This window comes from Pteropus alecto, unplaced genomic scaffold (assembly GCF_000325575.1).
Source record: "Pteropus alecto unplaced genomic scaffold, ASM32557v1 scaffold42, whole genome shotgun sequence".
NCBI lineage: Eukaryota > Metazoa > Chordata > Mammalia > Chiroptera > Pteropodidae > Pteropus > Pteropus alecto.
Genome location: NW_006434825.1, coordinates 11,838,883 through 11,863,276, shown reverse-complemented (window position 1 = coordinate 11,863,276; position 24,394 = coordinate 11,838,883). Strand labels below are relative to the sequence as shown.

General features: G+C 52.3%; 3 protein-coding genes and 1 non-coding gene across 5 annotated transcripts in view; 3 read left to right on the top strand and 1 right to left on the bottom strand.

The window, feature by feature from the left end:
• PSMB10 (proteasome subunit beta 10) overlaps positions 1-1,576 on the top strand; it is a 3,166-nt gene extending 1,590 nt beyond the window's left edge. Inside the window, exons 5-8 of the mRNA XM_006909786.3 lie at positions 254-373; positions 484-542; positions 1,128-1,279; positions 1,402-1,576. Of these exons, the coding sequence (XP_006909848.1) occupies positions 254-373; positions 484-542; positions 1,128-1,279; positions 1,402-1,513 (443 nt within the window). The 3' untranslated portion in view covers positions 1,514-1,576. The remainder of the gene's footprint in view (positions 1-253; positions 374-483; positions 543-1,127; positions 1,280-1,401) is intronic.
• Positions 1,577-1,715: 139 nt separating this feature from the next.
• Positions 1,716-5,290, top strand: CTRL (chymotrypsin like). Its single transcript, XM_006909785.3, has 7 exons — positions 1,716-3,459; positions 3,941-4,044; positions 4,136-4,215; positions 4,333-4,414; positions 4,580-4,760; positions 4,847-4,980; positions 5,066-5,290. Exons 1-7 carry the CDS (start codon positions 3,396-3,398, stop codon positions 5,225-5,227), a joined length of 807 nt encoding a protein of 268 aa, XP_006909847.1. The 5' UTR covers positions 1,716-3,395; the 3' UTR covers positions 5,228-5,290.
• Positions 5,291-5,457: 167 nt separating this feature from the next.
• PSKH1 (protein serine kinase H1) overlaps positions 5,458-24,394 on the bottom strand; it is a 24,909-nt gene continuing 5,972 nt past the window's right edge. Inside the window, exons 2-3 of one of the 2 annotated variants that reach the window (XM_006909783.3) lie at positions 20,569-21,595; positions 5,458-7,755 (exon numbers count right to left, since the gene is read on the bottom strand). In XM_006909783.3, coding sequence (XP_006909845.1) covers positions 7,438-7,755; positions 20,569-21,525 — 1,275 coding nt within the window. In that variant the 5' untranslated portion in view covers positions 21,526-21,595 and the 3' untranslated portion in view covers positions 5,458-7,437. Of the gene's footprint in view, positions 7,756-11,122; positions 12,834-20,568; positions 21,596-24,394 lie in introns of those variants that run through there. The other variant, XM_006909784.3, reaches the window with a different exon arrangement.
• LOC112478277 lies at positions 14,722-14,840 on the top strand. The gene has a single exon (XR_003045760.1). It is a non-coding gene; the product is annotated as a 5S ribosomal RNA (ribosomal RNA).

Here is a 24,394-nt window from a genome sequence, read left to right as displayed (position 1 = left end):
TGGGGCGGGACTAAACGACCCTGGGGAGGTGCCGTCACGGAGAGGGCGGGGCTGAGAAGAGGTGGGAGAGGAGAAAGGGCATGGCGGCAACGTCCGGAGAGACCGGAAGAGGCCGGCCTGAGAGGAGCTGGGCCACAGGAATGAGCGACGTACCGGAAGGGATGGGACTCGAATCCAGAAGTGGTGTCGTCGGGGGGACGGGAGGGGGAGGCCTTGGTCTAGGTGCTAGTGGCTGACCACGCCCAACCTGCGCAAAGGTACCAGGGCCACGTGGGTGCATCGCTGGTCGTGGGCGGCGTAGACAGGACAGGACCACAGCTCTACAGTGTGCACCCCCACGGCTCCTACAGCCGTCTGCCCTTCACGGCCCTGGGTGAGCGCTTCTGCCCCGTCTCCACGAACCACCCCACTGTGACCCTGGCCTCATGTTTGTTCCGCGTTGGGGAGGCCGCGGCTCACTTTAGATGCCCCTTTTGCCCACAGGCTCCGGCCAGAATGCAGCCCTGGCGGTCTTGGAGGACCGGTTCCAGCCGAACATGACGGTGAGCGACACCTGCACATCCCACTACGTGGTCGTTAGTGGGAAGTGCACCCAAGAGCTGGAGAACGCAGAGGGACAGTGGCCTAATCTGGAGGTCAGGGAAGGCTTCTCAGAGGAGGCGACGACTGAGTGGCCAGTGGAGTGAGGGTAGAGAAGTGCTATTCCAACAGATTACCGTCAGTGCCAGAGTTTTGGACTACGGAAAAGTCAAAGCTCAGGGAAGAGAAAATGGATTTTGTATGGAGTGGGATAGAAGTAAATGACGTATGTCACTTCCAAGGTGCCTAAAGCCCAGAAAGAGAAAGACAATGAATAGTGGCTGAGGGGCCAAGACCACATTGGTTGGGTGGATAGGCCACCAGTAAGTGACCCAGATCTGTGATGATGGGAGCAGAGGGTCTCTGGAGAGAGGGAGGCAGAGACCAGGGGAGGGGAATTTGGGGTGGAGATGGGTTGTAGAAGGAGAGAGAAATTTGGGTGTGAGCAATTGGTAAGTAGTCTGGGTTTCAAGATTAACAAAGTCTCCAGGCTGTTGCCTGAGGGTGATACCAAAAGGGTCCATCAGGCCTCACACACTTTGCCACAGCTGGAGGCCGCGCAGGGGCTGCTGGTGGAAGCCATCACTGCAGGAATCCTGGGTGACCTGGGCTCTGGGGGCAGTGTGGATGCATGTGTGATCACAGGGACTGGTGCCAAGCTGCTGCGAACACTGAGCTCACCCACAAAGCCCATAGAGAGGTGAGAACAAAGGAAATGGGAGACCACAGGGGAGGATGGACTGTAACAGGGAGGTAGGGGGCTGCAAGAGGATGGGCCACATGATGGGCTTATGTTGAGAAGCCATCCCTTCTCCCTCCTAGGCCAGGCCAGTACAGCTTTGCCCCTGGGACCACAGCTGTCCTGTCCCAGACAGTGATGCCACTGCCCCTGGAACTGGTGGAGGAAACTGTGCAGACCATGGAGGTGGAATGAAGTAGGCTGAGGCTTAGAGCCTGGAACAAGGGGGAATAAATGCAGAAAATGCAAATACCTGAACAGATGCTGTGTTGTTCTTGGGTGGAAAGGTTGAGCAGCCAGCAGGGCTCTGTGGCTAAGGTATCCCTGCAAGGGCCACTCCCTCCCACACCTCCAGTCACTGGTCTAAGAGGTGCCCTTCACCCATCACCTTAGGCGTCTCACTCCAGAACCTCAGCCCTGGTGAGCACTGCAGGCTCAAGGTGGAAAGCCCCCTCCTGACTCCACAGCAGAGGTCCCCCTACTCCTCCGCCTTCCTCTTGCACTCCAGTTCACTGGGGACTGTGGTAAAACCCAAAGGGGCCCAGGTACTGCTCCCACTTAAGAGCTTTTGCCTGGCTCATCAGTGGCCCAAGACAAAGCCCACACTTCTCAATCAAGACTTCCCCCACCCCGCTTTCCCATGGACCCTGAAGACTAAAGTACTGATAGAGGAGCTGCCCTTGGGTCTAAGGGCAAGTTCTCACAGAGTACTCCCCACCCCTGCTACACCTTGACCTGTGAAACCCCTTCACTAACCAGGCACATCATCAGAGGTACTAACACGAAACTGGGTAATGGGACTGACTCCAAGTTTTGATGGGTCACAGCACTCGTGGGGTGAGATGACTTGACATGTTTATCCAACAAACCTTTGCTGAGCACCCACTGAATGCCAGGCCCAGGTCCTGGGTGCTGGCAGGAACATCCTGCTCTCAGAATGGCTAAACACCACTGGAACCTTGAAACTTTGAGAAGTCTGCCCTTTAGGGAGGGGTCTACTCTATGCTGGACATCCCCGGCCTGATTGTGCTTTTCCCCCCAACATTTTATTATGAAGATTTTAAAACATAAAACTTGAACTGTACCTATACATACCTATACATACCCACCACAGACTACGATTAATATTTTGTTATATTTGCTTTACCACATATCTATCCATTCATCCCTCTATTCAACCATTAATTTGCCTTACTTTTTTGACTGATGTGTTCTTGCATTAGTTGAAACCCTCACACCCTTAGTAAGCCAGCCAACTTACCCATTGCAACTTTGCACACAGGGGCCTCTTCTCTCCCTCAGTTCAAGCTCAGCCTGGAGCTCAACAAGCTGTAGCCACCAAGAGCTTGCTCACAGGAGCCCCAAGGCCTGGAGGATGTCAGATTTAATGGTTGTCACCCTTCTACTCAAAACCTCTGTCACCAAAGGCTCGCCCCTTGCCCTCCTCTGAACCAGGCCCCTCTTAGGCATTATCTCATCGTTAAGAGTGGGCTTTGGAGCCAGAAAGGTGAAGGTTGGAGTCCAACCACACCATGTGCTGGTGGGAGTCACCATCTCTTTAAGCAAACTGTGACTCCTTTTGAAAGTTGAGGAATCACTGAGGTATCTTAGGATTCACAACCTGCTAAAACCCCTGTTCAGCCACATGGCCCTTCCACAGCAGAGCTAGTATAACAAGACATTCCCTCCACAGGTCAGAACACCCCTGGGTGCTGAACAGGCTTCTCTGAGAGTTTGGTGCCCAAGAAGTCCAGGGAGACTTCCCTGATCCCAGCCACCAAGTGGTCAACATAGACCTAATGTAACTAAGTCCTTGGAATCCAGTGCTCCGCACTTGGGATGTGAAATGGTTTGAATAGTCTGAGGCCAGGCTTTGGGAGGTGGAGGAGGTGAGAACCTCACACCTGGGCTCTTGTCTGATAAGTCCAGGCCTGGATAGAGGAACTTGGCCTAAAGAGACCCTTCTCCCGACTAGAGCGTGGGAGATGGCTATGTCCATACAGCTGGCCTGACCTCATACCTGGACTTTAGCCCAAGGACAAGGAGTCCTATAAAGCCAGACCCGGTTCTCAGCCTCATGCCTCTCACAATGCTGCTGCTCAGCCTGATCCTTAGCCTGATTGTGCTCGGCTCCTCATGGGGTGAGTGGGTGGGCCTGGACCAGCCCCGACTCCCAGCAGCGGCCCAGGCTTCCTACCCAGGGGCAAAGGGAGGCAGCCAGGCTGGCTGAAAGAGGTGGTGAACAGAGTGGACAAAGGAAAAAGGATGTGCCAAGGCTAGGAGGAGGCAAGAGGTGGACAGGAGTCTGGGCCTAGGCCCAGGAGCCAGAGAAGTTTTAGGAAGCTGAGAAGCAAAGGTAGGACATATAGTCTAGGAAGAGCCCTCTGGCTGCACGAAGGAGCATGGAGCAGGTAGAGAGGCCAGGAGATGATCCCATGTGGGAGACAAGTGGCCTGGGCTGTTGGGTGGAGATGGAGTTGGGGGGAACAGTGGGGAGTAGCTTGGAGAGAGACATGGGAGAGTAGCCCCCTTGGGAGTGCAGAGCTGGAACACCTGGGAGGAGGAGGTGGAGCGATGTGGGCTGGGGTATGGGAAGCAGGTCCTCACCAGCCCGATGGCCAGGCTGCGGCATTCCCGCCATCAAACCAACGCTGAGCTTCAACCAGAGGATTGTCAACGGGGATAATGCAGTGCCGGGATCCTGGCCCTGGCAGGTGTCCCTGCAGGTACATGCACCATAGAGGTGGGTAAGGATCCCAGGTGCTTCACGCCTTGGCATAGCCTGAGTCCCCCTCCCACTCTGACCCCTGACCCCAGGACAGCAGTGGCTTCCATTTCTGCGGTGGTTCCCTTATCAGCCAGTCCTGGGTGGTCACTGCTGCTCATTGCAAGGTCATGTGAGTACTTCCACTGCACCTGCCCCACCCTAGCCCACCTCTCCCTACCACCTTACCCTGGATGCCCCTCTCTTGCTCTGCCCTCCCTGTGGCTGGCCAACCCCACTCTCACTGCAGCCCTGGCCGTCACTTTGTCGTCCTGGGTGAGTATGACCGATCATCCAGTGCTGAGCCTTTGCAGGTTCTGTCCATCTCACAGGTGAGTGCCTGAGCTGCAGACGTGGGAAGGAAGAGTGGGCAGTGCTGGTGGGTGGGCTCTGGGGATGAAGAATTCAGGCATGCCCTGGCCTAGCTCCCTCAACACCCATCAACCCTTAGGGGCTGTGCTCACCCTATCCTACATAGCCCCTTCCTGGCTCCACAGGCCATCACACATCCAGACTGGAACCCCACCATCATAAACAATGACCTGACACTACTGAAGCTCACCTCCCCAGCCCAATACACGACACGCATCTCACCAGTTTGCGTGGCTTCCCCAGATGAGGTGCTGTCTACAGGCCTCACATGTGTCACCACTGGCTGGGGCCGCCTCAGCGGCTTAGGTAGGAACTTGAGCCAAAGACCTAGGTGGGAGGGTTAGGGTGGAGACAAGTCATCCAAGTCCTAACCATCCCCTCCTGGCCCACAGGTAATGTGACCCCAGCACGCCTGCAACAGGTGGTCCTGCCCCTAGTCACTGTGAGAAAGTGCCAGCAGTACTGGGGCTCACGTGTCACGGACTCCATGATCTGTGCAGGTGGCTCAGGGGCCTCCTCGTGTCAGGTAAGCACTACCCTGTCCTGTCCTCTGCACTGTCCTCCAGCACCCCCGACCACCCAAGCTGACTTCTCCCCTCTCCTTCCCTCAGGGTGATTCCGGAGGCCCTCTTGTCTGCCAGAAGGGGAATGTTTGGGTACTTATTGGCATCGTCTCCTGGGGCACCACCAACTGCAACGTACATGCACCTGCCATGTATACTCGGGTTAGCAAGTTCAGCACATGGATCAACGAGGTCACAGCCTACAGTTGATCCCACCACATGCCCCTCCCCATCTCAAGTCAATAAAGACCCCAGGTTCTCCTCTTACATCATCTGGTCTGTCCTCCTGGCTCAGGGGGACTTTGCCTTCTGGCATGGCAGGTATTGAGGAGTCAGGATCTTCCTAGACTAGCCATGCCCAGGCTGGGCCCCCTTCCCTCCTCCTCCTCCTCCTCCTCCTCGTGGGTGACCCCTTGGTCCACAGCACGGAGCCGGGGCCATTAGAATGAATGGGCAGCCTTCCCTGGGGAGGGCAGCCTGTTTATTGAGTATGGAGGATACATTTACAAACTGAGTACATAAAATAAATAACTGCACATTTTCCATCCACAGTCCATGGCATGAAGGCCCAGGTGGGCCTATTAAAGGCCCAAGTCTCCAAACTCCCTCTGTCCTACTACCTTCAGGACCAGGCCTATCTTGGGCAAGAAAGGAAATAAATCCCTAGGGCTTCAGGCCCCCAGAGGCACTTGGAAAAGTGGGGGTACTTCTGAGGCCATGAGGCTTGGGGCTCTCCACTGCCTTATGCCAGGGGCACTAAGGACAGAAGGTGGGGGTGTGTAAAAGGCACAAATGACTTGGCCCAGAATGATCTCTTTGGCTTGGTTTCCCAATGGAATTGGCACACACATAAAAAGGAAGTCCTGGCTACTCAATGGGAGGAACTGAGTAAGGGCCAAATCCTCCCTGCTGGCAGGGAACCTGCAGTCGAGCTAAGGCTAAAGCTGGGCCCTGGCTCCTTCCCACCCACTGAAAGCAGCTTTGGAGGGAGGGGGCTTGGGTTTCAGCCCAGTTTGTGGTGGGGAGGCACCATGACTGACATGGAGATGGTCTGGCTCAGGCCTCTGGGAAAGCAGCCATCTAATTCCACTCACCTCTGGCAGGGGCTCCCTCCAGCCTGAGATACAGCAGGGCTCAGACTGGAAGGGTAATGCTGTGAAAGGAAGCGGGGGACAGGCTGGATAGGGCAAGGCCAGCTGTGAAAGGCCAATACCCCAGGCACTCAGGGTTCAGAGGCAGATCACACAGTACGGCTAAGTTCCAGAGAGCTGCGCAGAAGCGGAGAGTTGAGCAGCCCTGGGCCCCACCTTAATGCAGCAGCTCCTCCCTTCCTACTTCCTCTTGGAGGATGAAGAGTGAGTGGCAGTGATCATTACTAGGCTGCCTATTCTCATGCCAGACACTAGGTGGTGCGTTCATGCAGCTGCAGAAGAGGGAACAGCAGAGCCTGAAGGGAAAGGGCAATCGGGAGTATCAAGGGTAGAACCAGGGCTGACACTGACCCTGGAACCCTGACGGTGCTCTCCCTGGGAAGGCCCTGCCCTCTGCCTTGGCCCAGGTGCCCCATCCCCCAGGTAGCAGCAATGGGGCTCCCTTCAATCCCCCACAGTTGGGAAGGAGGCACCTGGAGAATAGAATGGGCATCCAAGGGGGAGGAAGGTGACGGTAGGCTCTGCAAAGGAGGCACTGAGAGCAGTGGCCTGGTGGTGGGCAGGAACTATCTCATAGTCAGAGAGAGGTCAGAGCCTGGAGCAAGCATGTTACCAACATGGCCACACAGTCCAGAAGGGCCAACGTCCATGCCATGGCCCTACCACCAGAGTTCCTGGCAAGTCCTGGGGCAGGGAGTGATCCTTAGCATCTCCATGAAGGAAGACAGATCTTGGCTGGAAGGTTGGGGGCTGTTCAGACTTAGCCAGGGGTGAGAGTCCAGCCAAGACACAAGCTTTGTGCCTACCTGGGCCTCTCAACTGAAACATAATCATGAGGATCAGGATGCCATGGAATGTGGAGGGCCAAGGAGGAAAGTTTGGTAGAGGAAAGAGGGGTTCCAGAAGTAACTATCCCAAAGAGTCCTGGAACCACAGGACTCTCTCTACCTGGCACTGCATGTTCCTCTGGTCTGAGGAAGAGCCAAGAGCAAGGGGTGAAGGAGACTTAAAGCCAGGTCCTGCCCTTTTCCCAACTTGTACCAGAGCAGTAACCCACCAAAAGGAGCATCAGTGCCAATTCAGGGGGCTCCCTCCACTCAGTCACCCAGGGTGAGGAAGAGAGCTGCTGAAAGCACAAAGGAGAGGCTGGGGCCATTCACCTACCACTGGCCACACAGGCCTACCTCCAGAGAGGGCACTGGGTCCAGACGGCCCAGCAGCGTGTGACCAGGCTGGGACCATACCATGTCTCTACCACTGCCAGGCAGCTCAGCCATTGTATTGCTGCTGGTAGCGCAGGTTGAGCTCCCGCAGCTCCCGCTCCCGCACACGGCGTGACTTGTTGGAGCGTGTAGAGCGGCTGGAACGTGTAGACTGGGCAGATTTGGTGCTCTGGCAGCGTGAGGAGGCACGTTTGAGAAGGTTCTGGGAGATGGAGCGGTGAAGATTCTTCATGGACGAAGAGGCTGCCATGCTCACCACCCATGGGTGCCTCAGGGCCTGCAGTGCAGTCATACGGGCACCTGGGTCCACTGTCAGCAGGCGGTCAATGAAGTCCTTGGCCAGGTTGGACACGCTGGGCCAGGGCTAAAGGACAAAGGCAAGCATTAGAGCAAGAACACTCAGCACTGCTTTCCCCATCCCGATGATGCCACCACTACAGCACTCGGACCTGTCCGGTGCCCCTGCACTCTCTCCAGAGAGAGAGGTACTGCCTGGCTCCTCCCATGTAGAACATTAAGGGCCTCCCCTCCCCACCCAATACTGGCCGAGGACATGGAACAGAGGTTGCCCTCTGGATGACAAAAAGTCTGACAAGAAAAACCGCTCCCCTCCTCAAGGAGCAAACTTCTAAGGTAGCCTAGACTCAAAGCCTGGCTCAGAGAAGTGATGCCTGTCAAGACCCCCCAACTTACCCCAGGACCACTGTAATTCAGGGGGATTTAAAAAGAATGACCCAAACCTTCCACCATGTCCTGAGCCAGACTTAAGCTCCAATCCCTGGATGCTCAAACCAGGCCACTAAGAGCAGAGGTCCCCAACTTCTGGGCCACAGACCGGTAACAGTCCGTGGCCTGTTAGGGAGTAGGCTGCACAGTAGTAGGTGAGCAGCAGGTGAGCAAGTGAAGCTTCACCTGTGTTTGCAGCAGCTCCCCAGTGCCAGCATCACCACCTCAGCTCCACTTCAGATCATCAGGATTCTCACAGGAGCACCGGTCCCTGGTGCCAAAAAAGGTTACGGTTGAGGACTGCTAAGAGGAAAACTTTCTAGTCCTTAAAGAGGGTCCACCTTCCCTCCAACTGACAAAGTGGTGATAGGCAACCACTGCAGGCCCTACATCAATCTTGGCCTCCCAGCCATGGGGAGAAACAGAAACAATTCAAGGCAACGAGATTTCTCCATCTGCTGAGAGGATAGGGGGCTCCCGTGGGCCAGGCAGGGACCAGGACCCTTCTCAGGGGCATTTACCAGTCTGCAAGACCTCTCTAAACCACACAGGGGCTCCTTGTAGCGCTCTGCGCCAGCCTCGTTTTAGTACATTCTATTCCCAGGGAGGAACAGCACAGTCTACTCTGCCACGTGTATCCATGGCTGCCGCATCTCAGCCACATACTAGGCAGCTGTTCATTTCAGGGCCTCAGCCTGAATAGGCTGTCTTCACTTAGCTGAATCCTTAGGTTCTCAGGATAAAGGACACTTGCTCAGACTTCCTCTTAGACCCCAGTGCTAAGCAATTATTCCAGCAATTTAAAGTTTATTGCTGCTGTTAGGGCAGGCTGAGCTGGATGAGCCTAGTGCCTGCTGCTGGGCATACAGGAGGCATTCATTAGATACAGATTCAGTGAGTAAATAACCCACAGATGGCACCTGATGGGTACCCTCATGCTCTGGGCCATTTTGAACCCTTCTACTGGAGAAGACAAATGCAGCACAGCTCTGAGTCCTGGCATCTCCCAGGGGTACTCTGGCATGGATTCTGAGCTCCCCAAAGAGTAGGTGACTAGGACCTTTGTTGATGATCATCACCCTTCTTCCTGCCAGGTGAGGTCTGACTGCTCCACCTCATGGTGTTCTTCACCTCGGAGAACAACGCATTCTCCAGGAGGCTCGGGAAAATCTAAGAGCCCACATTTGGGGCAGCTGCATGCCCATTCAGTAAACACACTTACACAGTGACTATCACTGCTCCAGTAAGGCTCCCTTGACCTCCAACTCCTCCCCCAAGCCCTTCTCCAGTCTGTACAGGGTAGGGCAGAGGGAACACTCATCCAGAGCCTTAAAGAAGAGGCAGTGCTACTTGTAGTTGCTACCCTTACCTGCCCTTTAGAAGGCAAATCTCAATTTTTACTGAGCTGAACTGGGAGAAAGTGACTTTCCCAGACAGCCACCTAATAGGGTCCTCTTCACCAATGGGCAAGCTCTCAAAGTTTCCCAGGCAGATAATGGTCCTCAAGAGGAGGGTGGGAAGCCAGGGCCTCAGGAACATGTAGCCCAGGGAGGCTCCCCAATACCTTGCTGCCTGAGAGCAGTGCGTGGGTGGGGAGGGGCGAGCGGGGTGCAAGAAGCAATGGCCCTCTCACGTTTCCCTGCAGGCCTGTGTAGCTCAGGCCTCCAGTATGGAGGCCAATATCCAGGGTGACTGGACTGGATAATTGTTGCCACAATAGCTTTTGGCTCACAGTTCAAGAAAGCCCCTTGGCTTGCTGCTGCCATCTGAACACAAGGAGCCAATGTGAGGGACCAGCCAATCCAGACCACAGATACTGCGGCCCGCATCATTCATTTGAGAGATGGAAAGAAGCAAGCATAATGGGACCGCTGATGAACATAGCAAATCTACAGCTGAACAGATTGGGTCATGGGAATACTAGCGTTTCCCTGCCAGCTTTAATGGTCTCCAAAAAAAGGCGAAATTACTGGGGAACACACTGCAGCTCTGCCTGGACCGTTGGTGGGACAGCCCCAAAACAAAGCTGGCCGCCTGGGCTAGCCAAACAGGGCTGAGACATGGATTCTGTCCCTGTCCCTTGGTCCTGCCAAGACAGAAGAGGGGTAACTCCTTTGCAGATGAAAGAATAATAGTAGCAAAGCTAGACTCACAAGCCAGGAACTTGAACATGGATGAACTGGTGGCCTGTCCACTTTACCTCCACACCCAGCCAAATCAAGGCCCCCTGCAGCTCCAAACCAGTCCAATGCAGTCTTAGACAGGCCTCTCACCAGACCCACCCTGTGGGCTTAAGCATCTCCATCTCCAGAATGACACAGGCACACACCAGGCATCGACCCCTGCTGCTCATCGAGCGGCTAGCCTGTTAGTGCCAAAGCAAGTTAGATTGATCCACCCCTCCTGCTCCCCCAAATACTCGCCTCTCCAATTACTTGTGTATGTGTGGCTGTGTGCAGAATGCCAACGGACTCATTTGTCTGAAAGCCAGCCCAGCCCTCTCTGGCAGGCCCAGTTCTCCCCATCTTTAAAGAGCTGTAAGCGGCTGGGTCAGGTAGGTGCCCCAAGCCAATATGATTCAAGTTGCGCTGACCTGAGAACCAGGCTGTGCCAATGGCACCCAGCCTAACCCTCATACACTGAGGAACCTGCAGCAGGAAGTCAGGCAAGCCAACACAGAAAGGTGGTCCTCACCCAGCCCACTGACAGCGGGGTAGGGCTTAGGTTGACTTTCAGAATAGGGGCCCCTGAGAGCCGTGCTGAGGCCTTCAAAGGGGCTCAGAAAGGAAAAGCAAAGCTTTCGACACTCTCATGGCCATGCTTCCGGCACTAAGTTCAATTTAGCACCTCCTAAGAAAGTGTTCAACACCTGCAGACCAACCCGCCTCCTGTCCCAACATGCCTAGGCCTCTGAAACCACACGAGTATGTCTGCCAGCCTATGACTGACTAGCCAGGAAGTATTCTGGGCATGAAAAAAAGAAAAATGATAAAACAGTCACGTCCTTGGGTTTCCACACTCTATTTATTGGCTCTGGGTAAAGAACTCTCACTTCGGTATACTTGGGGCCCAGATCAGGGACAGACATGGGCCTCAGGTGGCTGACAGAAGGGACAGGCCACAAGTACCACCTGGGCAGTCTCCCAGGGGCTTCCACCTGTTTCTGGGCTGACACAGAGCATGGAACATGGAAGAAAATGTTAAAATGTCCATCCGCCTTGCCTCCAGACTCAGGTCTTCCTCTGCTCTGAGATCAGAGGATAGCCACAATACCCCAGAAGACAGCCTGCACCCATCCCCCTTTCCACAAGTCTGTCATGAGCTGTGTGTGGGCAGGGGATGGGCTCTGCCCCGAGAAGAGGACAAAGAGAGGCCGTGACAGGAGGGGCGTCACCTCCACCCTGGCTCTGACCATCAAGCTGGCTGCTCTTCTTCCCAGTCTACAGCCCCCAGAGTCCTTGACTCTTTGTAATTAGGGTACCTACTCTTGATGCTGTCACAGCAGAGAAGCCAATAGAGGGTAGAGGGACCTCTCCTGTGAGCACTTTCTTACCACCTTTACCCTCCTCATCCTCCTGCTCCTGTGGGACCAGTTACTCCTCAGCAGCAGAGTCTGACACTCCCTTCAGAGCGAGGCACCAATCACAAAGGGCTTTCCACTCCAGCTCAGAGGATGCACCTCTCTCCTCCCCAGTCCTTCTAACTTGCTACCTTTAATGTTACAAGGGCCTGCCAAAAACATTACCCATGCCACTACCAGTCTCAACTGGAGCCCAAGGACTAAGGGAAAAAAGGATGGAGTCAGCTCTCTAGCCTCGGCTACAGAGAGAGGAGGAAGCTGCTGCTTTCTACTAGCAAACCCAACTCACAGGGCTTGCCTTTACACCCTTTGGCAGGCAGGTCTGACCACTCTCATGGGAGGGGAGAGAAAGATCTGGTGTCTCTTCCATATGGCATCAGGGTGACAGATTAAAGTGTTAGGCTACAAGCCCAGCAACCTGTGTTCTAGTTCTACCTTCTCTGTGTGACCTTAGAGAAATCACAGCCTCCTTACTTTTAGTATGAAAGAGCTGAATGCAATGAATTCTAATTATCTTCTAGTTTCTGAAGTCCTGGATTCTAAGAAGATGGCTACCCATCTTTTTTCCTCACTTGGCTGTGTATGAGGAACAGAAGCACAGCATCATTTAAGCTAATTTGACCTCTTGACCTGTACAGGTTCTTTCCCAGCCCATGATGACTCTGGGGAAGGTTCCCTGGCAGAGACAGCAGCGCCACTAAAGAGCTGCTAGAGGAAGAAAGGGAAGAAACAAGCCTGGGCTTTGCTCCTGTGACTCAGTTCTTCCCTCGGCTTCATCTCAAGATGTATTTTCAGACCCAGCATTCCAAAGGCCTTCTTCCTGTACTTACGTGGGCCTGAATAAGAGCAGAGAAAAGGACACAGAGGACATTCCAGGAAATGAAGCTGCAGGTTTACTCAGGAGAACTGTTAGTATGACAAGAACATCACACACTGATGTTGCCCATGACCAAGTGTTTCGAAAACTTCAGCAGAATTAGACACTGTGGCAGTGGAACCAGTATTCCCTCCTCTGGTCAAGACATTCATCATCCTGGTGGCTGAGCTTCCAGACCAGACAGAATCCACCACCCTGGGACCTGGTAGGGGGTGGATGGGGGCTGAGCAGCAGAAAAGAGGACTTTGGCGGTGAAAGCCTGAGGGAGAAAAAGAAGGAAGATAATAAGAGTTTTAAAAAGAGGCAGAGAATGAAAATAAAAATAAAATGAGAAAAAGCATGACAACTTCAAGGTTAGTAAAGCTATGTTCTGAAACTTGAGAATAACAAAATGAAGTCTTGTGCCCCAACCTGTCTCTGCCCAGAATCCACAAAGTAAAGGTCAGGGACAAGAGGGAGACAGGGTGTAACTCAAGAGTCAGGAAAGGTGCTGTGTGTTCTTAGGAATCAGAGGGATGTTGGCAACCTGTGCCAGCAACTGAGTAATGTCTGCTTTTTACGGTGTCCTGGAGCAGCCCTGGAAAGTTCTGGATTTCAGAGCCTGCTGCATAGTGGCTTCTTCTATCTACACTCATAGGTTCTACTAAGGCCAGGTGGTTTCCAGGGCCCGACCAAGCTTTTTTTTTTTTTTAAACTTCTAATTCCAATTAGAATTCTAATTTCTGAGGCAGTTTGGAAACCTAATGGCTGTTAATATATCACCCATTCTGTGTCCTCTGCCTCCAGAGGTCTGTGTCCCTGGAACCCTGGGTACACTGGACTCGGCTCAGGGCAAGTACTTGGTCAACATGGGGTGGCAAGATGAATGAAGAGATGAAAGTGGCAGCTTTATGTCCAAGTCAGCCAGGACACACTGGAGCAGTGCTCAGGTCTGGGTGCACCTGCACTGGGAGACAGACAAACGGAGGCCAGGTAGGCATGCATGAGAAGGGTGACCTTGTGTGATGGGATAACTGACTGAGGACAAAGAGCCTGGAGAAGTACGGCCAGTGGGGCGTAGTTGGACCAGCAGCTTCCACCTCAGTGGAGACTAGACGGGGATGAGTGTGGGAGGCCATCAGCAGATTTAAAGAGGTCAGAATGTGGGAGAGAGAACAGCTCCAGAAGCTCCCAGAGGAACTCGAGGACCTAGAAGCGACAGGGCCTGTGAGAGGACAGAGCAATGCAGATGTGGACAGACAATAAGAGGAGAAAGTGGGGGCAGACAGTGCACCAGTAATTGCTCTGAACACAACTCACAAAACGCTCCCTTTGTTGGAGAGGCCTCAGTGGGGACCAGGAGTGGGAAACAGCAGTGATGAAAGGAGGCTCTACCCTGGGTTAATGAGATGCTGTAGGTGGTCAGAACAAGACATTTTGGTAGGAATGGCTGAATGCAGCAATGTGGGGAGATGGCTGCCTGTTTCTGCCACCAGAGGAGTGTACTGTTCTCTGGGGAGTATGCAACCAGTGCAGCAGCAGCAGAGGGATGTCTAGAGGACAGGGCTCCAGGGAGCCAAGTGGTGGCCCAGAGGTAGAACATGAAAAAGATGCTGCCCCTCTCCACTCAGAGCCTGGCATCCTGCCCCCACAAGAAGGGAGCCCATTCCTGCCTTCCTCCAAGAGGTCAGCAACCAAGGGGAAGTCTCCAACCATAGGGACCAAACCATGCCACCTCGCAGTGACCAGTTAGGGACCTAAACTGAGGACATACGCTCTTGCAGTGAAGGACTTATGTGTTGAACACCTACTACGTACCAGGAGCTTTGGTGAGTTAGGGATGGCCCTTTCCGAGGGCTCCTGCCCCAACAGGTATAGGGGCTTCTACCTATCCTCTTGGGATCCTCACATAGAGCCAGCATCGTCATCCAGCACTTGACACCAGCAGCCAGTCAAGTTAACAAGGGTTTAGGGATGTCTCTGAACAAAGAATTCTGAATCAATCTGTTTTTTTTGTTTGTGCTGTCAGCTATTGTGACAGACACAGGAAAGCCATCCTCTGACTCTGGGAGCAGCGGGCAGTGAGAGATGAATGGGGAGCTGATGGTCTACCATAGTCCCCATTCACACTGGAGGGGGAAACATGAGGCAATTAAAGGCAACCGACAGTCTACAGCCATGCCACCCTGAACATACCCGATCTCATCTGATCTCAGAAGCTAAGCAGGGTTGGGCCTGGTTAGTACTTGGATGAGAGACCACCTAGGAATATCAGGTGCTGTAGGCTAAAAAAACTAAAAAATTTAAAAAATAAAAAAATAAAAAAGTAAAGGCATCCGGCAGAATCCAAGCACAAGCCGGGAACTATGCCACCTGCCTCCCTGCATTCCGTCTGCTGCCTAAACACACATCCAATCTCCAGCTCTCCCATGTCTTCTGGGTAGCTCTCCCCATGGCTCTGGGGCAAGGTCCTAAACTTACTCACCCAGATTAAGCTACATGACCAGGTCCCACAGGCACTGAACCCCTTCACCTAGAGAGCACCAAGACATTCCCCGTCTTCTCCACTTCATTTTATTTTCAACATCCCAGGGCCAGATGGCAAGGGTTAGAGTCTCTTTAAGAAGCTGAGTGGAAATGTAAATGTCAACTCTGGCTGGAGGCACATATCCTACTGCAGGGCTATCAGAATTCCAAGATGGCCCAACTCATTGTCCTTGGACCCCAAGTAGATGGATAGTCATCCCATAGCCCAGAAATCCATCCTTGAGAAGCCACCTCCCACCAACATATCCCCTAGGTAGTAGCAGATCGGCCCACAGGTGGGCTTCCTCTCCCCCTATGGTTCTGTCCTCTGTCCAGCAGCACTCTCCTGAATGATGCTCTGTGAAAACCTTTGCCCAAGCCCTTCTGTTCCTGGTATAGTCACTCCGGCTTGCCTGCAGCTCAGAGACTGCCTAAGCAGGGGAGGGTGACAATTAAAGGTTGCTAAACATGGAAGGCAGCAAAGCTGCTGATGGCATCTCTGCTATCAATCCTCCAAAAGCCTATTCCTCTGTCCTGACTCTAGGAATAGAACTCTTGGCAAAGCAATGACATTAGGCCAGTGATGTCACATTTCATGTCAAGTGAATCACAGAATTTCCAAGCAAAACCTTAACAGTCTTCTAGTATGGGTCCACAGATGATGACTCACCTGTGTCACTCCTTTAGAAACGGCTGCTCCAGCCTCCTAAGGCCTTCCATGCATGACAGGAAGCTCGCTCTCTCAAGGTAGCTCTTTGTGTCTTCAGACTGCTCTCACATTCAAATGGCCTTCCTCACATCTGGTCAACATGTCTCCTCATCACTTCCACTGTGACCCTAGCTTGGACCTCTCCACTCCAGCACCTCTGGTCACTAAATAAATTCAGCTTTCTCCTCTCGAAAATCACCATAGCCTTCTCACTCCCAGCACTCTTTTATCTTCCAAGATTCCTGTGTTTGCTTCTAACCAGGTCTAGCCAGTAGTCCTCTAAGAATACTGCCAACAGGCTCCCCACTTCTTCCTAGAGTCCAGCCCCCAGAAGACAGCACTCCCAGCCAGCACAGACAGCCCAATCTACTTGCCAGCCAGTAATTTTTGGGTCCCTTCTCAGGGCATCACCGACAACCACTGGTACTTCTCTCAGAAGAAGCCAGGAGAAAGTTCTAATATACACACTGTCCTCAGCGGGCAGGGAGATATATACAGACAGCAGTCCAAGAAAATGCAGAAACAGGTCTACAGCTATGCTACCATGAACACGCCCAATCCTGTCTGATCTCGGAAGACCATGAACACGCCCGATCCCGTCTGATCTCGGAAGCTAAGCAGGGTCGGGCCTGGTTAGTGCTTAGATGGGAGACGACCTAGGAAGACCAGATGTTGTAGGCGTAAAAAAAAAACAAAAAAAGGTCAGAAACAGACTCCAGCAACATGCAGAGGCGCATGTCAGGGAGAGTGGACTGAGCGGACCTCAAAAGCCAAGATGGCCTAGATTCAAATTCCAGGCCTGCCACCTTCTAGCTGGGAGACCAAGGACAAGTTACTTAACCTAACTAGCCTCAATTTCCTCATCTGTAAAATGGACTATTGAGGAGATTAGAGATGTTGGGTATAGAACCCTCAGCCCCATGCCTGGTGCTCAGTAGGTACTACATGATGGCAATGGTCAGCATTATTCCAAAGGAAGCAATGTTTGAATTAGATCTCTTAGAGCTGGTCAAATTTCCAAGGTGAACAATGTAGCAGAGGGAAAAGCTTGAGCAAAAGCTAAGTGTGGAGAGTTGTCTGAGTGAAGCAAACATCTTGGGTCTATATTGTGGGAGAAAAGGTGGGGTGTGCAGCTGGGACTGAAGCTAGAGTATCTAGATAGTCAGGATCATGGGAAGGCAGGATGCTGAAGGAAAACCCACTTGATGTGCTTCCCTCTGCCACTGGGGATGTCAAGGCAGGACCGTACATACTCTCCAGGCCTGAGCCCTCTCTTAATCTGCCCTTAAAAGCTGACGTTCTTCCTCAAAGCTGATGAGCCAAAGGAGGGTTCTGTCCTCCACTCCTCTTCCTAAACTACGGCTCACACATACTACATGGAGCCCACTCTCTGGGATCCCTGATCCACCCCAAACATCTCAGGGAGGCCAGGCTCCTCCATCCCAAGCTGGGACTATCCAACAGCCTCTGTTAGCCTTCCACCTGCTAATCTCCAACGCTTTCTGTTGCATTCCCCCCTCACTAGCATTCCGCTCTCTCCCTCCTAACACTTCAATCCCCAAGTAGCCTCTGGCACTACAGAGCTCAAACACCTGGCCAGCCCCTATCCTAGTCAACTTCTGTTCCACATTCCTAAACAACTTACTGTTTATTCTGAAGCACAGTCAGTAATGTCCCCTTCTCTTTGCCTGCTCAAAGCTCACCTCCTGCACAAAGTCCTCTATTCAAGTCCACAGAAACCACTGAACCTGACAGAGGGCTGCATGGACAGCCCTCACCAATCAAGCACACTGGACAGAGCCTGGTATACACGAGATGCCGCCATGAGGGGGCAGGGAGCAGGATAAGTTTCCCTAGAAAGGTACTAAGTACCATGAAATTTACTGTCAGGTGAGGCATGCACACCTCCAAAACTTGCTAAGTTCAAAGTGGGCAATCCTTCATTTACTCAAGGAGTTAGTCTGAAATACTCTCCTCTCCTCAACATGCCATGCTCTCAGACAGGTTATCTCGCAAGACCTTTCTCATTTAGACGGCCTTCATAAGGGCAAATGACTGTCACACAGTATAAGACAGATGGCTGGATTAAGGGCAGGGGCAGGGCCCAGCCCTAAGAAGGTCTAGCCCAGCCACCTGATCTGGGTCCTATGGGACTGAGCCCATGTTCCAGACTGCCCAGGCCCAGCAATTCTACGCCAAGGCCTGCGCTGACATATGCCTAACAACAAAGGTTCAGTCTTTGGCCATTTCCTATTTCTAGTCTTTCTTCTCAAGCAGTCTCAAGGCCCATGGAGATAGGGAACAGACCTCATGTTTCTGTGCATCTTCCCCAGGAGCGATTATGGGTAGCCAATGACCAGTAAACAGAAAGAGATGCTTGGTCTCCAGCTCAGAGAGCCTGATCTAATGATGAGGCCTCCTCAACAGCCCAGAAAAAATCCCTCCTAACCCAGAGTTCCCTGCAGACAGTAGTGGAATCTTCTGGGGTTCAGCCAAGCTCCTAGTAACAGACAGGTGCTGGCAGAGCTGGCCAGAAATTTGACTCTGGAACTAGGAACTGATGAAGGGTAGCGGGGGGCAAAGGCTGGGCTGTGTCCACTCCTCAAACATTGGAAGCCCCAGACTCATGCCCTATGATTCCAGCAAAGCAAGAAGTAGAATTTCAGGACCCAGTCTTATGGCTACAATAGGAGTAGGAAGCACAAGTCCATTCCTTATCTCCCTCATTTGTCATCCTACCCTCAGATAATCAATAGCCAGTTAGCAAGACTCTGCAAGGTCTAATTAGATAAACTACCTGATCAACAACTGCAGGAATCAGGAACTCTTGGCCAAAGCTACAGACTTTTCTAAAGAGTATTTCCTTTGTTGGCATCTCTTGGGAAACCTCCCTTCCTCTAAGCTTGCTACTCCCTCTGCCAGCTGAACCCTCAAAAGCCTGGCACCAAGCAGAGGTCCAAGGGCTGGAGCTCCCAGGGCACAGCAAGTCAGGCAGGGCTTAGGCATAACACTGCTCTGTGAGGTAGGTTCTGGGTCTTCTGACCCATGATGAAACCCAGCCCAGAAGAGTGAGCAGGACCATGTCCTTTGTGACCACCCCATTACAGCCTGGGCTTCCCAGCCAGTCATCACTTGCTGACTCCATTTGGAGGAAGAAAGAAATTGTGAGAAATTTTAGGAGACAGCTGGCGAACGTCCTAGTTTCTCCTTTACCTGTGGCCAGCACAGAGCTGGCCTGAAGAGGAAAGCTTCCCATCCTTCCTCACACCACCCTGAGCCACAGGAACCGAGGATCCCCCTAGAGAATGTCAGCCTCCATCCCCACAGGAGAGAAGTCCTTGACTAACCCCAAGACCGTGTTTGGAAGCTGACAGGGAAGATGAAGGAGCACAGGACCTCAAGCGCTGAAGGCAAAATGGTATGAGGCTTTTAGGTGACTCCTGCAGGAAACGCTGCTCTGGGTCAGTTGGCTAGGGCCAGAGAGGGCCCAGCCCAAAATCCTTTGGAGGAAAGCTGGGCCACAGCAGAGCTCCCTCCCCTCCATGTGGGTTGCTTCTCGGCAAACCCAGGCTTAAGGAGAGCACTGTGGAGAGCACTCTGTAGGAGGCACTTGAGAACAGGCCCTGACTGCCTTGGCAAAATTCTGTCATCCTACAAAGCTCACATTACCTCCCATGTAAAGCTATAAACCACATTCTTTTCTTCACAGCCTCCCTGAGCACACCATTATGCTCTAGCTTGCAGCATTTCCTGAGTCAGCCTCATTTCCTACCAAATCAGCATCCTGCCTAAAGGACCTACCAGCTCTTACCTTTTTCTGCACCTTTCTTTAGCTCCCAGTAGTGCTGTACCTAATGGATTTTTTTCAACTTTCAGAACCATCAGTGGATCCAAAGACACAAACTGATGGCCAGCTATTTGAATCTGGCCTGCAGATTAGTGTTTATTGGCAAACAAGATACTGCTTAAATATGTGAACTAGATTCCAACATTTCAAGATCAGATTTTCTGGTTCTCTTGCGAAAACTGGAATGTCTGGATGCATGGGGTCCTCAATGGTGTGTGGCAAAGCTGGGAGAGATGAGAAACAGCTAGCTGCTCCTTTAGAGAGGGCATGGTCACTCTAGCTTGCCACAGTTCCCATGGAGCAGATACTGTGGAGGCCCTGCCTCATGTCCTCTCGGCCCGCCTGAGCTCACCTCCAGCTGTGGCGCTCCTGTGTATGATGACAGCTTCCCACTGCCAGTGCCTGCATCTCTCTGCTTCTTTGCCAGAGGACTTTCTCTGGCACTAGCTGGCATTCAGGACAGCCCAGTGCCAAGGAGTTAACACCCTCCAAAGAAATTCTTGACTCATACAGGAGTCAGTGATTAAAAACCACCCACTTCTCTGCCCTTCAGTGGTACAATTCTGAAATACATTCCACATGATTATTCACAGGGTCCCCAGTGGGACTGAGTTCCAGTGGCCCACAGTAGCAGTCCACTCTTTAATGTAACCTTTACTGACTTTTTCCCTTTCTGCCTCACTTTCCTTACCCTTTACTTGTGCTTACTGGAATCACATCCCAATTAAACTATGTGCTCCGTGTCCTTGTTTCAGGGCTCACTTTGGGGGTAAACCCAAACTAAACCATTCTACTAGTCTCACTTCATCATTTTTACATCACCTGCCTGGCCCCACCGCATGGCTGTCAGGGCACATCCCTCTGAGTGAAAGCTGCAGGCCATGCCCCTCCACACAGAGGCCTTCCAACATCCCCAGGACAGTGCAGACTCACCTCCCCCGAGTAACTGTACTTGCCCCTGAGGATCTGCCGGTACAGTCGGGTGCGGTTGTCATCTTCAAAGGGCATGGTGCCACTGAGCAGGATGTAGGCGATGACACCCAGTGCCCACATGTCCACTGAGTTGGTATAGGGCTTTCGGACAAGGACCTCAGGGGCAATGTACTCCGGCGTGCCGCAGGTGGTCTTCATCAGGCAGTCATCACCCTTCTTGCGGGCACTGGCCAGGCCAAAGTCAGTGATGATGATCTTGGAGTCAGTGCCGGGGTGGTAGTAGAGCAGATTCTCAGGCTTGAGGTCTCGATGTGTGATACCCAGTGCGTGTAGATATCGGACGCCATCCAGCACCATCTGCAGCACCCGCGTGGCGTCACGCTCAGTAAAAGAACCCTTGGCGATGATGCGGTCAAAGAGCTCTCCGCCAGTGGCCAACTCCATCACCATGTACACACGCTCCTGAGTCTCAAACACTTCCACTAGCTGGATGATGTTGGCGTGGCGCACCCGGCGTAGCACACGCAGCTCTGACTCACACACCTCCCGCCCCTCCCGGTACTTGGTCTCAATCATCTTGATGGCATATGGCTGTCGGGTTGCCCGGTGCTCCACACGTACCACTCGGCTGAAGCTGCCTCGGCCAATCAAGGCTTTGATGTCGTACTTGGCTGTCACACGTGGGTCAAACTTGGCCCTGTACTTAGCCACCCTGGCCCTGCGTGGTGGTTCTGAGGGAGGCTCTGTGTGGCCAGTAGTGGGGGCACCAGGGCAGGGGTTTGCACACTGGCTGGCTGCTGGGAGCCCAGCTTTGAGAGGGCCAACGCTGTCCACCTCCGTGATGAAGTGCTTGTATACATCACTCTTAGTGCCACTGAAGGGCTCTACCTTCTTGACCAGATCCAGGTGGACATCCTTGGGCGGCTCAGGAAGGACCTTGCTTGTCCCACAGCCCATCACGGACACGGGGGCATCCTCTCCAGCGAGGCTGGCAGGACCTGCTCTGCAGGCAGTGCCCCGTCTACACCTATAGAGATAGAAAAGAAGACAACTCAACATAGCTGGGGTCACCTCTGATGGAATATCAGCCATCCTCTTCCCCCTTCCCCCTTGCCCCTTGATAAACCTAACCTAAAGACCTGGCTCTAATGTGATTCCCTGGAAGGGATGATGACTTTGGCCCAGGAGTGCCTGGAGCACAGGCTCAATGGAGGGTCTAAATGAAAGACTGGATCTGAGCTCCATGGTCTTGACTTACATTTCCCCAGATCTAATTTTCACACTGCTCTTCAACCCCAAGAGAGGGGCAGGCATATGCACCAGGCTCAGCTGTCATTGTCCCCACCTTCCTCCCTACTCTGCCTGGGTCCCTTATCCTAGTTGAAGTCCTGTGTTTTTTAAATGTTAAAATCGTTCCTCTTATTATTCTGACTCATCTTTCCTGAAACAGGAGTGTGGAGTGCTAGAGACCTGCTCTCCAACACTACCACCCACCAGGGCTCAGAAAGCCACTTCACCAAGGCCTCCCCCATGGATATCTTCCCTGGCCCTCCAGCCCTCCTGCTAGGATTGATTCCCCTGCAATCACCACCACCCACTGCCCGGGGTCTCTGTCCTAACCTCACCCTTTCCTAAATGGCTCCCGCTACTTTGCTAACACACCATCTTCACTCCAGCAGTTTAACCACCCTGTTTCAGGGTCTCTCACTTCCCCAGCCACCACATAGATGGCTAAAAATGCCACACAAGTCCCAGAGGTGGCTGAAATCAATCCCAGTGAACTTGAGACCACAAGCCTTAGCACACTACCACCAGGTAGCCACCAAACTGGGCATCATTCAAGAGGCAGAGGGAACCTTGAGCTCAGAAAAGACACTAGCAACTTCATCCAGATGTGACTCAGACTGTGGGTGAGGGTGCTCTGCTTCTTTGGGATGAGGATCCAGGAGGCTTCCCATTTGTTTCCCAGACAGAGATGTTCCAACCCTTAATACTCTGCAGCTGGTGGCCCTGGACCAGGTAAAGTACTGAGCTACTGCTTTCCAGAGGTCACTTCTACTCAGACTACCCTTCTCTAAGTCTATCTGAGGCCATGGGTAAAAGAAGAGGGCTGAGAATTTCCTATTAATTATGACATATAGAATTGGAGGTAAAATGATTACTCAGAACAATTACTGAACATTTACTAGGGATATAGGAATGAATAAGACATCCAATGTAGGTTATATTTTAATACACACACACACAAAAGCACAACATGGTCAGTAAACCCACAGTCTAAGTGAAGAGAAAAGCACAAAAATGGATAGTTTCAATATAGTATGGTAAGTGTTAGAGAAACAATAATAGATACATGCAGAATGACGCAGGGGTTAGGAAAAGCTTCGGGAAGAGGTGACCCCCCCCACGCTGAATTTGAAGTAAGAATGAGTCAGGTGAGGAAAGCTAGAAATGGTGTTTCAGGCAGAGAGAACAACACATTCATAGGCCCATAGGCCCAGAGTAGCACCCTATGCCTGGAAATGGGCAGTTTGGTAGTGCAGAGATAGGATGGGGGGTGGGGTGCTGAAGTTTTGGAAGGTAAGTAGGAACCAGGTGTGGAGAGCAGCACGAGAAGTCAGGACCTTCCTAGGAGGTGACAGGAAGCTACCAAAGGGTTTACAAAGAAAGAGAAGTGATCACTGGTTAGGAAAGAAGCATTATGCTGAACTGGAGGAGGGTCAAAGTGAACAATACAGACCAGTGAGGGGGGTCGTGGCCCTGAGAGTGGGGTGGAATAGGGAGATGTCAGCACAACTGACAAGGACTGGAGGCTGGACATAAGGGGTGAGAGAGAGAAGTTAGGGCAGCACTCCAATACCTTGCTCGGGCTCCTGGGCAAAAGGGTCAGGAGTGCAGCAAGAGGGGCAGGTTTAGGAAACAATGGGAAGAGGGCAGTTTTGGATACATTGCAGTGCATGTGAAACATCCATATGACATTTACTGCAAGTTACTAGAGGTACCGGTTGAAAACTGCTGGTCAGGGTCAGATTCCATGGCTGCCCAAGGGTGGTTCCTGGGGCCAAGAGGTAACACCTACACCAACCCTGCCCCCACCCTCCTGCAAAGCCAGCAAAAGATCCCATCAAAGGCAGCAGAAACAGACCCAGGAATGTTTTTCTATAGCACTTTGGGGGTCACAGAGAACCCACAGAGGCTATCAGACTCAAGTGAGTCAAGGGCCTGAATTCGATATGGTGATACTGACCAATATAGCCAAGTTTTTCAAGGAATAATCTCATCTCTTAAATATACCCAAGATCTTGATTACCAAGCCAGTAAATGAAAAGGAGGAATTTGGAGACCACAGATTAAGGACTCTGGTTTTAATCACTATGCTAAATCAGTATGTTTTAATCAATATGACTCTCAGCTAAATGAGGTTTATCTTTCCTCACACAAGAGGAAAAGATTCCTGCACCAACACAAGGCTCTCTAGGATTTGCTACAGTTCTCATCCAAATGCCCCTGAGATCCCACATAGCAGTTTAGGAAATAATGTTTAAACAATGGCATTTAGAAACAAGGTTCCTTTTCACAGAGGCCAAAGATTACAACTATGGACTTTGGAATTTTGCAGACTCATCTCTTCCTTCAGGGAAAACACAACCTCAAGGAATAAAAGGGCTACAGTTCAGGAAAAAGATACTGTGGCCAGGATTTCTAAGGTAGAACACAGTTCCCTGATCCCCAAGATCACATGGTAAGCAACATCTACCACTATTAAGAGAGAAGACAAACTGCATGGGTGACCCAGGACAGCCACTTAGATGTCACTTCTTCCTGC

Bases quoted from the DNA above. Each gene is read 5' to 3' on its own strand.
- CTRL (XM_006909785.3), top strand. From the start codon at position 3,396: ATGCCTCTCACAATGCTGCTGCTCAGCCTGATCCTTAGCCTGATTGTG. The intron at 4,216-4,332 runs GTGAGTACTTCC...CTCTCACTGCAG, and splicing joins GCTGCTCATTGCAAGGTCAT to CCCTGGCCGTCACTTTGTCG. The intron at 4,415-4,579 runs GTGAGTGCCTGA...CTGGCTCCACAG, and splicing joins AGGTTCTGTCCATCTCACAG to GCCATCACACATCCAGACTG.